A 14,829-nucleotide genomic window follows, 5' to 3' on the forward strand; every position below is an offset into this window, starting at 1 on the left:
AGGTTATTTTATGTAGCTTAAACATGTATGTGGTGGCATATAGGTAGAAATTTTTGAAGCTTTAAATAATGGTGAAATATCATGTGGTCGAGGATTAAACAAGGGGACAATGATTAAATGACCAAGAGATACTCAATGGGAATCACATTACTACACTTTAACGAACTTCATTACAATGTTCTCTTTAGTAATTCATCTACTTGAGACAATTGTGTAAGGTGGATCGAATTTAGAACAAAAATATGAAGCGAAAATTCTAATAAGTTCGATCCTATCTTTTGACTTTGTTTTTCATACACATTTTATGAAACTTATCTTGGAAATCACAATTGACTTGTTCCAAGCATTACAAAGAAAAGATCAGGATATTGTGAATACAATGATTTAATCACACCATTATCATGTTGAAGTTATCTATGTCGTCATTGATATGCAACTTTAAAAGTTGAACAATCGTTTTACTGAAACAAATATTGAGTTACTTCTCTACGTGGCATATCTGAATCTAAGTAATTCATTTGTTTCTTTTGATAGAAAATGCTCAATCAACTCGCTCGATTTTACCCAAGAGACTTTTAAGCTATTGAACTATCTATGCTTGAGGATCAACTTCAAATTACATTGTTGATATGCGTTCAAATATTTAGTTTGTTGAGATAAAAAGCATATGTGATCTTGCAGTAAAAATGGTCTTGACGAGTAAAGACAAAGTCTACCCATTAATTTATAGATTACTCACATTGGCGTTAATTTTATCAGTTACTACAACTACTATAGAGAGAACATTTTCCACGATGCATAATTGTGAAGACTTGATTGTGTAATCGAATGGGAGATCAATGGATGAATGATTGTCTTATAGCCTATATTGAAAAGGATTTTGATAAGCTAGATACTGAAGTTATCATGGATCGATTTCAGAATATAAAAACTCGTAGAGGATAATTATAATGTATTAAATTAATTAATTAATGAAATTATGAATACTTCTCTTACATTCATTTATAGATTTTTTTTTTAGACTTGTACAGTCTCCTATATAAAATTTATGGCTTGGACACTATCAATGGTTAAGGGGTGAAATGAAAATTTTGAAATGCTCGAGTATAAGTGAAAACATCCCAAAGTGCAAAAGCATAATTGAAACCTATCATATGTTTACCTATATCATTATTCTAAGTCATCATCACTAACTTTTTCATTTTTATTTTAACAAAAAGGTTAGAAAAAGACTACATTTCAGAACAAATTTAAAGTTCATCAGTAAAAATAAAACTTTGGAAAGTTTAGAGACATTATTCAAATCTACCCTAAAGAATTTTGGAAGAGGTGTTTTTGAATTATTAATGGTCTAATGTCCCTATATCAACTTCATTAGTATAGCGGTAACACTGCCAAATGTCTAAATTCACTCCAAATCAGTTCACCATCCTTCAAAAAAAAAAAGAAGTTAATTCTATGCATTAGTTGTTGGACCTATTGAAAATTTATAAATGTAGAGAGATTTAACTTGCAACCTTCATTTTTATTTGGAGCAAGCTCATGATAACCCAATAAATATTCCTCCTCTAATCAAACTAATTTTTTTTTCTGTTCTATTTCTTCATTAATCATAAACAGTGGCGATAATATCACCCCTTTTCAACAAAGACTATTACAGAGAGCTATTCTTGCTGACTCCTGAATTAGTTGAAGTTCCAAGGTAACAAGAATTTGAGCGAGGAACTAATCTAATAGAGTGATTGTTGATCGGACCTCGATGACAAATACATAACGATCAACCAAGAATCTTCCTTGTGTACAATGCTGTTCTCCAAGAAAGCAAGACTGAAATGTCGACGAATTTGTGTTTGTCTTGAGAACAATTACTCAAGAAGCTTATTGCATGTTCCAACACCTACAGCAGCAGCAAGATGCCAAGCTGCATGAATGAATGGAGTTTGGGGCAAAGCATCATCAGCAATAAAAAGAACACCACCTAACAATGTTGACATTTTATGCACGTTGTGAGCCATCCTTAAATCTGGATCCTTCAAAGCTCTTTTTGCAAATATTACCTGAGTTTTAAAATGAAAATATACATCAGACTCATCAGTAAACCATTAACATGTATGAATATCCTACTCATGATTGAAAACGAAATTTCCTTATTTCAGAGCAGTGAAGACTGAAGAGACTAAATTTTGAGGAAACAGGCTAACTTTGCAAATTGAAACGAGTCACTTTGTCCTCGACAGATAGATTAGGTACATCAATGATTGAATCCATCGTCATCTAAAACCGTATAAGAAAATAGTTGAGCAAATGGACAGTAATTCTCAGTAATAATCGATAGATCCAGCTTCATCCAACAAGTCATCCTATAGAATGCTGTCAACTGATTTTTGAAATATACAGAACCAACCTATATTAATCAATGAGCAAAGGAATGAGCTGTAAATAAAAGCGACACCAAAAAGTTACCTCCATCATCCCAGTGTGAAGAGCAGAAACCGTAAAGGGCCTCAAAGGCAATAGAAGTGCAGATGCAGCCATCAACAACTTTGGGTTATCGTTTTTTAGAGCTCCTGTCAGACACTGCAAGATAGTGATAAGAATGCTATTAGGATAGAATTTTGGATATTAGTAGGTATTAAGGGTATGTTAGTAATTAGCTAACGAGTTTGTTAAAGAAGATTGGTTATAAATACAGTGAGTGAGATCCGAAGAGGGTATTATTTTGGTGAATGATTTAGGGATTGAAAGGAGAGTCTAAGGAAGGGTACAAGTACCTCAAACACTTGAACACTTGATTTATCTTATAATTTTGTTATTGTTTATATTTCAAAGGTTGAAAGTTTGGCTCTAGAAACTACTACCGAAACATCAATTGAGACATGAGAAAATCCAAGCATCTTAGGTTGAAAATCAGTAAATATCAGTAATATAAATGTGATTAACAAACATCTTTTGTACTTTTAAATTAAGGGAAGATAGAGAAAACCATGACAACTTAAACGTCACAAGTAGAAGCTGAATATCTTTTATTCAGTAGCACCAATATTCAGAGATACCGTAGGATGACTATCAGTATATCAAGCATTGTTCTGACATCATAAACTTCAAATATGCTTAGAAAAGGAACTCAAAGACTCAAAGTAAATCACCTAATCATACATAACACGTATGAGAATTCTCATACCCCACATTAGCAAGCTTAATTATGCGAGTTGGTAACCTCCCTTTTGTCTTATTTCAATAAACAAATCCATTTTTAACTTACCACCGTGGCTGCGGCTATCATTGTGTAGTCCGCCCATCTTAGGTATTGTCTCACTTTTCCCCTGGAAGAATGATATAAACTTGAGGCAACTCCTACTCCAATCAATGAATTAGCATATAGCTTCATTGGGAAATTCCTCCTGTCCCCGAAGTAATAGGCAAATAATCAGACAAGCACCTAGACAGATATCTATCATTACAAGAAAACGTTCAGCAGCAGTTACCTAGGTGCCTGGATTCCAAGAGCAATGAAAGGAAGTGAGGTAAGCACATTAGCCACCCTCTCTGCCAAATTCCGATCACCTACCAACCAAATAAAGGAGGAATAATATTTAGGAACCATTTATATAATTAAGGCTAAAGAACGGGAAGGGTGTCTTGGTGGTAAGGCCTTGGCATGTTTAGAGATATGCTCTAAGTCCTAGGTTCAAGCCTCATAGAAATTAACTTTTGTCTCTTGGCACTTCCTTGGGAGATGATGTCGGAGAACAAATCTCATTTCAAGAAAACGTACTATGAAGGTGAAGTAATTTCAAGAGTATACCTTGTATACAACCCCCAACAGGTCTCAAACAGGATGGTCTTTGCTCCCATACCCATCTGAAGATCATGAAAAAACCGTTAATACCATGGTATGGTGACATTTTGTTATTCACCCTATTATGAACAGTTGAAAAAGTTGGCGGAAATCAGACTCTGCACTATGAAAAATTACAACAGTTAATTTTATTGGTTTCAATAATAAAGGTGATAGTTAGCTTTGGTAGGCTCAATAAACAAGTAATGTAATGTAGGGGTATGAGAGAAGTCGTGAGGGCAGGGCTATAGGAAGGAAAAATGTCTAAGGAGATGATACTTTTGGTAATTAGAGTTTGCTTGCTGGAGAGAGGGGAGCTCTCTGAACATCCTAATATTGTACAATGTTTGCGGATAAATAATATTGAGTTCTATCATTTTTCATGTTAACTTACTGCTTTAGCAATGGCTGATTCACACTTATAGCTGAATTTCCACAACTCAACTGAGAAAACTCATCTTGTGTAGTCTTTTCCAACACCAATTGCGAATCAGGCACGATAGTAACCCCATGCAGACCTTCAAGGGCTCTACTAGAGTTTGATTTATTCTGGATACCCATCAGAGTTTCAGTAATAAGCTGAATCATTCTCAATGCCAGCAAGAATCTGCCGGCATTGAACAAAATAACCGTGTCCAGTGCAAACTCCTATGTTGAACTGCACAGGTAAAATTCACAGTTACTTTCAGTTACAGTTGCTACATATGTTAACAAAATAACTTACTTCTAAATCAAATCTTCCTTTGAAGAAATAAACATTCCAAGAAAAATAAATAAATATAAAAAGGAATCCCACATTAACAATTGCATACTTTTTTGTCCTTTCGATGAATTAGTCCCAATTGCCATGAGAATAGATGACTGGACAATACTTTTTTGGCCTTTTGGTTAATAGAAAAGAAACTTGATAGCTAACTTTTTCCATTGCCTATGTGACCTTACTTCTTTTAGCGAATCATTGTTTAATCAAGGACAACTCAATTCAATGGGAGGGAGGTAAAGATAAATTTTTATCCTTACAAATAGCAGGATTGGTTTTTCATGTTAGTTGGTAGCAGCTGTGAATCTCAGTGCTTGTGTACCTCAATAATTAATACTCTATACGAATCACCACACACCCCACAAATCAAAAATTAAAAATTAAACCATGAATTCATGCCCATTATTCAATCTTTTTTATGATTGCAATCTTAATTTTGAAGCAAGATGGATGAGTACAATTACAATGAATATTATCAAACACCTTATCGGCATTACCAAAAACCAACTTAAGACCGTAGGAATTCATGTGGGGTTTCCAAAATTCGACATGTCAGGAACCAAAGCACAAAAAAAAAAAAAAAAAAAAAAAAAAAAAAAAAAAAAAAAAAAACCCAGAAAGGATTCGACATTGAAAGAGGGAAAAAAATCGAAGATATGAAATGGGAAAAATTAAAAGCTTCATTCATGAACACACAACCTGGATATGATCATAGTGGGAAGAAGAGAAAACCTGAAGAAGAGGAGGAATATATTGAGATGCCGCGGCGGGGAGATTAAGGGGAATTTTGGGGGCTGGAAAATGGTGGAGAAAGGGAATTAGAAAAAGGAGATGCGAATTACTGAAAAGAATCTTCTCTTTCGACGGCGCGCATATTCGTATTCCCGAATCTAAGAGTCCCTCAGGCCAAAAACCTCAACAAAATCACTGGAAAATAGGAAAATTTTCATATCAGCTTCATCAGGGCCCGCGCGAAAAGGTATGGAGTCTTGCACAGCTAATCGGATGATAAGACTATGAGAGTTTATGGAGATATTTTGGATGAATTATGATCTAAACTGTTAAATGATATTATCTAATTATCAAGCTTGTTCAAAGAATTTATTTGGAGGCCAAGAAAATTTTGTGGCCATTGGATCTTTTCATATTGTCTATGACTAATTTGTGGCTTATTTGATGGCTAAGTTAATTTGAACTATAAATAGATGGGCACTTTAGCAAATCATCTCAATGAGAAAAATGTGAGATAAATTAGAAAGAATTTGTTCAAAGTTTGTAACTCATTTGTTATGGATTTTTCCTAGTTTGTGTAGGGATTTTCATGTAAATCATGTGTGTCCATCACAAACAATGTGTTGATATTATACATGACATGTTACTTAAATTTTGTCTCTAATAAAATTAGTCAATCATATTACAATAATATTTTATATAACATTCATTCAACCAGTCACCTATAGGATTATGACCATAAATTGATTTTGCCTTGTAGAGGTTGTAGTCACAATCTAGGCTTTCGTCACACTCAGCACAAAAATCACAAAATTACCTAAATGAAACCAAATAGTTTAATCTTTTTTTCTAAGTTAAGTGTAATTACTACATCATGAGTGAAAATTGCCAAACATTCTCAATCTCCCTTGAATTAGATGTCATACGTGTGCATTTAGAGCCAAGTAACCATTAACAAGAGTTTACATAATCAAAGAATTAGCTTGTGTTGTGGGTCGCCACTATAGGGAGGATGGTCACACACAGTCATAAAAAATGGCACGTCAGCTCTTTTCTTTTCTCGTCTAAGAAACACAAATATATTGAGTATATATTTGGAAGTAATTAAACAAACTAAGTTTATATGGCAAAATTCACAATAGGTGAAACACATATCTCACTAAACATGAAATAATATATACACACGATTTATTTATTTATTTTTGAGTTGGTCATGGAAACGTATCTCTCTCAATGTCTTACTTATGAGAGTAGCATTAACTAATATCTTAATCATGCACAAAAGAATTATTTAATTCATCTTTAAGGTATTGATTTAATCATGATCAATCAATACCAACAACATAAGTCATACTTTTTTTTAAGAAATACAAACATAAATATTAGCTACAACCTAACAACAATCGTGTCGAGCTAGCTCATGCACAAAGATTTCTGTAACCTATATTTTGTAGTTTTTAACGAAGCAACCTCATCCAGCAGAACTATGCCAAATGATATTGTCCCCAATCTTGCACTAGGCTTAACAGCTTTTCCCTCAGGTCAATGTGCTGTCTACTAGAAACACAACCATTAAATGTGTCTAGATAGTCCACCATCCATTCGCTACGGAAAACAATAGAAGGAATGACCTCCTTATGCACCACTTTATTCCGATCACTCCAAATAGCCCACGCCCTAACACAAACCAATGTGAAATCCTTTTCAGAAAGACAAAATAATTCATTAACCTAAGCCTTGTCGGTGAAGTCCTGAAAATCCATGACGCCAATCCAGAAAAAGACATCACCATATCCTTTTTGCCCTACCACATTCAAAAAAGAGTGTTCCATAGATTACTCACTGGCCCCACAAACTGAAAGCTTAGGAAGAACATCAACACGACATTTTCAAAGATTTAAACGGGATGAAATAAAGTTATGGAATGCTCTCCAAACAAAATGTTTAATCTTGGTAGGGATCTTAGAATTCCGCACCTTCTTACACCAACTCGATGTCACACCCTCCTCCCGAGCTTAACTCCTTCCCTTAAAAGGAGGCGTGAAGACAACGAACATTACTCTTTTATAATGCTAGCTCTCCAATACCTTGTTTTTACAACTAAACTCTAAAGACAGAAGCGTTTAAAAAGAATTTATTTTGTACAAGACATTAATGTTCATACGAGTTCATGATTACATACCATACACTATCTTCCAAATTCCCAACATGATCCCTAAGACGAAATGATTTATGTAATCATTCTGCTGACCAACTTTCGTAGCACTTCGCGACATCCTCTTCCTACTACCTGGGATGGGGGGAATAAAAAATTTGGAAAACATGAGCTGGAAAGCTTAGTGAGTGGTATGTTTTGTATGAAAATAGGTTTTTGTTTTTGAAAAATATTTTTGGGAAAACAATTTCGTAGACAATCAAATACAGCATGGATGACCTTAGTCTGATAACTAAGATGAAGTTGGCATGATCATATGTTTCTCCAATAATGCAACTATTCAACCAAACACAAGTCTAAAGAAACCATTCCAGTACCTAACACAACTCGTCGAATGTGCACATGTTGACAATATTCAGCTAGACATACTCAGGTACGCTGACAATCCCAACCAGACGTCCACGAGATATGCTAACAAGTTTCCTAGGTACAGTTCTAGTTTCCAATCAAGCACATGCATCCATACCATTCAAGAAAACATTCAAAGTATCTGAAAATCACAAGGAAACATATTTCCCAATCATGCCATGGATTTTCAAAACCATACATATATATATACTACCATATAAGTATATAGATTCGTAAAAACATTGAAAGTAAACCACTCGTTCTTCTCTAGAATAAGGGTTTCCATGCCTTCTATAGTTTTTATTTCACTTTAACCCCGAGCCTGTAACGATCTAGAAACCAACTTAGAATTCCATGTTTAAGGTTAAAATAATCTTAGAACACTTTTTTTACCCTAAACCTAGCTCACCAACCCAAAAGACCTCAAACTAATCCTTTAAATTGGAAAACACAGTTGTTGGATGCAAGACTACTCTTCAAAAGGACCAACTAGATGCAAGGTTGCCTCCTTTTCAACGCATAGATGAGCTTCTCAATGCAAGGTCACAAGTTTGCCTCTCGAATCTCTCCAATCACTTCCTCCTTGAATCTTTTAAGAGGTTTTTGAGTTGTGGAGTGAAATGAGAACCTTAGAGGGTATTTATAGGCTTCAAGACTCCATCCTCGTCATCCCTTTCCACTCTCAACGCATGACAGCTCCTCCTTGGAGGAAATTTGAATGTCTTCTTCTCGTTGAGGCACCACCTTCTTCCTTGCAATTGCCTACTTGTATGTACATAAGTTGTGTCTAAAGGAACTGTGAACTTCCATAGCGGAAGCGAGGATCGGCCCAATTTTCAATTCTTTACAGAACAATGAATTTACAGAATTCAAACAGCAATTATGCATTAATTCTAAAATTCACAGCATGCATTTAAAGAAGAAAAAAGGGGAAAAGAAATTCATACTGTTGAAGATCACTACAGTCTTCATGAATCCTCTTCCTCTCCCATCACGAATAAGAAATCCTCAAACCAGTCATGAACAATTCGTGAGGACACTACCACGAGAATTTCCTCTATATTCTCCTTAGGCCATGGTGAGAATAGCAAGAAGTGTGGCCTTTGTAGAATTTTAGAAGAGAAAGAGTTTGAGAGAGGGGAAATTATCTCTGGAAAAAAAACAGAAAAAAATCACCCTCTGGTTTTTCTTCTCTGTAAAGAAGAAGATGGAAAACCAAAAAAAAAACTTCCTGCGTAAAACCACCTACCTCCCACTCTCTATATGGGATCAAGAGAGAATTAAGGGGAAGGAAGTTATTTCCCTCCCTTTAAAATTAAAATTAAAATTAAATTAATTCTAATATATATATATATATATGTGTGTGTGTGTGTGTGTGTGTTTATAACCTATAGTATCAAATGCAATACAACCTATAGTTTTAATTCTCTCATTATTTTATGGTATTTAATATAAATCACATTTATACTAAATTTAATTATATGAATCCAATCCCTATAATTAATATTTGAATCATATTCAAATATTTATTTCCTTTCAAATAAACTTTATATTATAATGTATCAAATACATTATATTAATTATATCACATATAATTAATTTCCTCAATTAATTTGAATAATTCAAACAAAATTAATTTTCAATTATCCCTGTTAAGCTATAGAGAGGAACTTATGGACCTAATTGTAGCTTCAATGGTACTTAGATAATTAATTAAACTCTTTAATTAAATTACCCAATATCCCTTAACTGTTGGTCACTCCATTAAAGACCGACAGCTGTATTCTTTACACTATAGATATATTTCTGTGTCTATTGAATATAACCAATCAACGGTGCGAAAACCCTTCACAAATTGCTCATAAGTACAGCTGGACCAAAACTATGACCAAACCCCTCCTAGGGCAAGAAAGGGTGTGGTGCCACATTGTTCAAGCCCCAAATCAGCCCTTAAGAAAACAATTTATCTACTTACTCAAACGTTAGGGAATAAGTGAATATCGTCTTGTGTAGTTGTGTTCCTGGCTCTCTAATCAGACGAATCCCCAAAATGGTAGGCTTATTAAGTCGGTGATCTGACCTCTCTCACCTATAAAAATCAAAGAACTGCCCTCATAGGCAGGAGTTTACAATTCAATCAAGATTCAGGTCATGTCTGAAGGATCTCTTACCGAAGAGTTCCATGAGCGCGTTCGGATCGCTCCGATCTCACTGTGACCGAAATACACATTATACATTGAAACACACAGTTATGCAAACTAACAGTCAATTAAAGGCATGCTTTTAACAACAATAAACAAGGGAGAGAGTTGCCATACCAGTTGAAGATGTTCTTCAAACTTCAGAACTCAATGCAGCAGAAACCTCTACCTGATCAACCAACGTTCGAACAGATGCATCGACTGCAGCAGCACGAACAACCGCGAACTCACGAACGCAACGGGGACGACACCACTATAAAAGAGCCCCAGGTATTCCCAGAGTGAGAGCCCAAAGCATTGTCTTTGGTGAATTTGGTAGAGGAAGGAGGAAGATCAAATCGTGTAGGTGATAAGTAATTGAGAGGGAAAAGGTGCTATTGTATAGCACGATGCTTATCGTTTAGGAGAAACTACACGATTTTGTAGGTTTTACAGAACGATCGTTTAGGAAATGGTATACAATCGTTTAGTAAGCTCGGCACACACTACGATCGTTTAGGGAAGCTATCCGATCGTGTGGGAACTAGTGTGCGATCATTTGGGCGTGAGGTGGACGATCGTTTAGGCGAAGAGTGACTATAGGCTCTCGAAATACTTAAACGATTGATTAGTTTTCACCAGCGCGATCTCTTTTTCTTTTTGGACGGACGATTGAACGAATGATTCAAAATGAAACAATTTCATTTTTATTTCATCGGTTACAATAACCGACGCATTCCCACTAACCCACGTCCAAACGTGATAAATTGGCTTAATTATCATATAATTAATCAATTAATTAATAATAAATATAATCATATTATATTTTTATCCTATAGTTTGATATCACATATCTACTATAGTATTTTCTCCTCTACTTGATATAAATAATATTTATATCTAATTTCCTCCAAAATAATGTATCTCATACCACAGATATATTTCTGTGTCCATCGGATATAACCAATCATGAGTACAATGACCCTTCACAGATGCTCGTAAGTACAGTTGGGCCAAATTATTGTTTCGCCCCTATAGTTACATCTCACTCTTTAAGTACCACTGATTCCTCTAATGAATAATACAACATAGTCCAACTATGTGTGAACACCTCTAGGGCCAAGAGAAGGTGTGTGGCGCCACATCGTTCAAGTTTCGGAATCAGCCCATAAAGGAGTTATCTATCTACTTACCCCTGCCTCAGGGAAGGAGTGAATTCCATTTTGTGTAGTTGAGTTCCCAACTCCCAAATCAGATGAATACCCAAAATGGTAGGTTTGAATCGGCGACCTGGCCACTCGCACCCATACAAATCAAAAGACCATCCTCAATGGCAGAAGATCCCAACTCACTCAGGATTGAGGTCATGTTACCTATGGTCATCCTAGTGAAATGAAGTCTCTGTCATGAACGGTGTTATGTAACAAGACGTTAACACTTCGTGGTCAGGTCTTATACAAACTCTATGTATAGGACGCCCCTACTAGCATGTCCCCAACACGAATGATCAGGATTAGACCATCTGTGACAAGTCACAACATTTGTGACCATTCCACAAAGCGTGTCGTATCCGTACTGTTACCAGGATAAGGTTTCCCTCCTATATCCATATACTACAGACCATTTTGGTTATCTCCCAAGACATGATCCACTTGTATGTCACCACATGCATACTTGAGTCACATACAAATAAACAGGGATTTTATGTTTATTGGTTTGTGGTAAAGCAAATAAAACAAACAACTGAGCAAAAATACAAGATGTGAAGTAAATATCATTTATTAACAACACAAACATTTGTACAAACTATTTACAAACTACAGGACACGAGACTTTAGGGCATCAACCCCAACAATATCACCTATAGTTATCCTGTTGAAATATAAGTCTCTATTATGAACGGTATTATATAATGAGACTATTCAATTTAGGGTCTAGTCTTATATAAACTCCTTTGTATAGAACACCCTACTTACATGTCTCTACATGAATGATCAGGATCAGTTTATTTGTAGCATTTTACAACAATTGTAAGATCTATAAAGCGGGTCGTATTCGTAGTGTCACCGGGATAAGGTACCCAGCCTTATCTATCTACTACAAACCATTTAGATTATCACTTAAACCTGATCCACCTATATGTCTCTACATACATATTTAAACTACAGAAGATAACTTTGAATTTTAGTTTATTGGTCTAACTTTGGATGTTAGTTTATTGGTCTGTGAGTTAATTCTACTAAATGTTGAATAAAACATCTCATATGTTATTAAATAAATAAAAAAAAATTACATTACAATTACAAACTACATGACCCACGGGATTTAGGGTATCAACCCCAACAATCTCCCATTTGTCTTAAAGTTATTGGGGTCTATATCATAAAAGTTATAATGATATAAAAGTACAAATAAAACAATAAACTAAGGCATAATACACGCCCAATACAAAATCTCTCACTTGCCCTAGACTAAATGTGGCTTGTCCCGTAGACACATAGTCAACAGGTGACCCTCAAATTCCTTAGCTGTGAAGGCCTTCATAGATGGATCAGCTATTGGGATTGGTGTTCTGATTCTCCCGGAGTCTCGTTGTTTGTAATGATACATATTGTTTGATGAATAAAATAAATGTTATTTCATTCTGGCATTTACTCATATGCAATAAGCAAAGCTCCATGGTTATTTTATGTGAACTTAAGCATGTATATGTGATATACAAGTGGATTATGCCTTAAGTGATAACCTAAATAGGTCTGTAGGATAAGGATTAAGGTTGGATACCTAATCCTGGTGACACTACGGATACAACCCGCTTTGTAGAGGTTTGCAAGTGTTGTAAACTACTACAGATGGTAGATCCTGACCATTCATGTGGAGACGTGCGAGCGGGGATGTCCTATATAAAGAGTTTGTATAAGATCGAACCACGAGATGACTAGACTCTATATATAATGTCGTTGATACTAGAAACTTACATCTCACTTAAACGACCATAGGTGACACGACCTCAATCCTGAGTGTTTTGGGAACTCCTGCCTTTGAGGGCGGTTCTTTGATTAGTATAGGTGAGAGTGGCTAGATTGTCAACTTAACATGCCTACCTTTTTGGGGACTTATCTGATTTGAGAGCTGGGAACCCAATACACAAGACGGAATTCACTCCTTTCTCGAAGTAGAGATAAGTTGAGAGATTGTTCCCTTAAGGGTTGATTCTGGGGCTTGAACATAGTGGCCACAACTTTTATTTGGAAGAGATGACTCAATCAACTATGACTGGTGTTCATTAGAGGGATCAGTGGTACTTAAGGAGTTAGATGTAACTATAGAGGCATAACGTTCTGTAATTACGAGCGATCTGTGAAGGGTTGTCTCACTACTGATTGGTTAAGATGGACATATAATATATCTGTGGTAACAGCTTTCAGTCTTTAGTGGAGTGCCTGGCGGTTAACCAATGGTGGATCCCGTGTCTAAAGAGTTTAGTTAGTTATTCACGTACCGTTGGAGCTTCGAGCTACGGGTTCATAAGGTCCCCTTGGTAGCTCAATGGATTCAATTGAGGATTAGTTCTTGGTGTTGATTTGAAATGTTCAAATTGACAAGAGGTAATTCAATTATATATGGTATGATCGATATGATGTATGAGATACATCTAGTGGAGGATTAATATAAATGAGATTTACATTAAGTACCATGGAATAGAAAAAGAGCTATGGTTTATATGTTTCATGAGATGAAATATTAAAACTATAGGTTATAAATATAGTATAATAAGTTGGTTATCATTATATTTATAATAATATTAATTAATAGATAATTAAATATTTTTCTCTAATAACTAATTGAGTGGGAGGTTATTAGTGGTTTCATGGTAACTGTGAGATAAAAGGAAAATTGTTTTCCTAATTTTAGTAAGGTAAAGTTTTGCAAAATTGTTGTTTGAGATTTTCTCTCTTAGAAAATAATCTCACGAAAGTTGTCAAGTAAATAGGATTTACTAAGCGACAACTTGGAGTAAGCTAAATGATCGTGTAGTGTTTGTAGGCGACAGTCACGCAGCTAAGTGATGAGCTAAATGATCGCTTAGCTTTTGCTAAATAATTGGGAATTGACCTATACGATAGGTTCAACCATCTCCCACTTGCTCAATCGTTTACACTTGTTGTTTCCTCCGCCTTTTGCCTCAAACCAAGTTCACACAGAGTCCACATTCTGGATTCTCACACCGAGAATACCAAGGTAACTTTCTTGGTGGTTTCATACTCAACTCAACACCGTCGAGGTTCTGTGGAGGCCATTCGTGCTGTTGGGGTGTTTATGACTGAGGCGATCGTTGAGTTCGAGTGCGCGGTGTTCATGCAGTGTAGCGGTCGTGTTGGACGAGCGTTCGAGGTTGCTATATTCGAGCATTTGTGATCAAAAAGCTTGTTAATAAGTCTACAAATGTGTGTAGAGTTTCTTCCTTGATCATTTGTATTATCATGCTGTAATTTCTGTAATGAATACATAACCGTATGTTTCCGTTTATCACTGTAATGGTAAAGTTCATATATGATTGTAATTTGGGATGATCTTTTCCGCTGCTCATGGAAATTCTCGTATTCAATTTCCTTCATTAGCAACGTTGTGCTTCGAAGCTATCAGCGCGACTCATACGTTCTTTCGATGTACAATCTCTCGAATGAGATGATACTTCCACTCTATGTGATCCTCGTGCTTGTGACTCATAGGCTCTCGAGAATTAGCCACAACA

General features: G+C 35.5%; 1 protein-coding gene across 2 annotated transcripts; it reads right to left on the reverse strand.

The window, feature by feature from the left end:
- Positions 1 to 1,509: 1,509 nt before the first annotated feature.
- Positions 1,510 to 5,665, reverse strand: LOC120092600. 2 transcript variants are annotated; one of them, XM_039050739.1, is made up of 7 exons: positions 5,298 to 5,665; positions 4,233 to 4,496; positions 3,806 to 3,861; positions 3,486 to 3,564; positions 3,263 to 3,401; positions 2,464 to 2,577; positions 1,510 to 2,057 (listed from the first exon to the last, which is right to left on the reverse strand). In XM_039050739.1, exons 2-7 carry the CDS (start codon positions 4,424 to 4,426, stop codon positions 1,866 to 1,868), a joined length of 774 nt encoding a protein of 257 aa, XP_038906667.1. In that variant the 5' UTR covers positions 4,427 to 4,496; positions 5,298 to 5,665; the 3' UTR covers positions 1,510 to 1,865. The 2 variants fall into 2 exon arrangements, with proteins under 2 accessions (XP_038906667.1, XP_038906666.1); XM_039050738.1 differs by having other exon boundaries at positions 5,331 to 5,664.
- Positions 5,666 to 14,829: the final 9,164 nt, after the last annotated feature.

The sequence above is a fragment of the Benincasa hispida genome, chromosome 12 (genome assembly GCF_009727055.1).
Source record: "Benincasa hispida cultivar B227 chromosome 12, ASM972705v1, whole genome shotgun sequence".
Classification (NCBI taxonomy): Eukaryota; Viridiplantae; Streptophyta; class Magnoliopsida; order Cucurbitales; family Cucurbitaceae; genus Benincasa; species Benincasa hispida.

Coding starts and splice junctions, on each gene's coding strand:
- LOC120092600 (XM_039050739.1), bottom strand. CDS start 4,426: ATGATTCAGCTTATTACTGAAACTCTGATGGGTATCCAGAATAAATCA. Junction 3,565..3,805: donor TGTTGGGGGTTGTATACAAG/GTATACTCTTGA, acceptor TTTGGTTGGTAG/GTGATCGGAATTTGGCAGAG. Junction 2,058..2,463: donor TTCACACTGGGATGATGGAG/GTAACTTTTTGG, acceptor TTTAAAACTCAG/GTAATATTTGCAAAAAGAGC.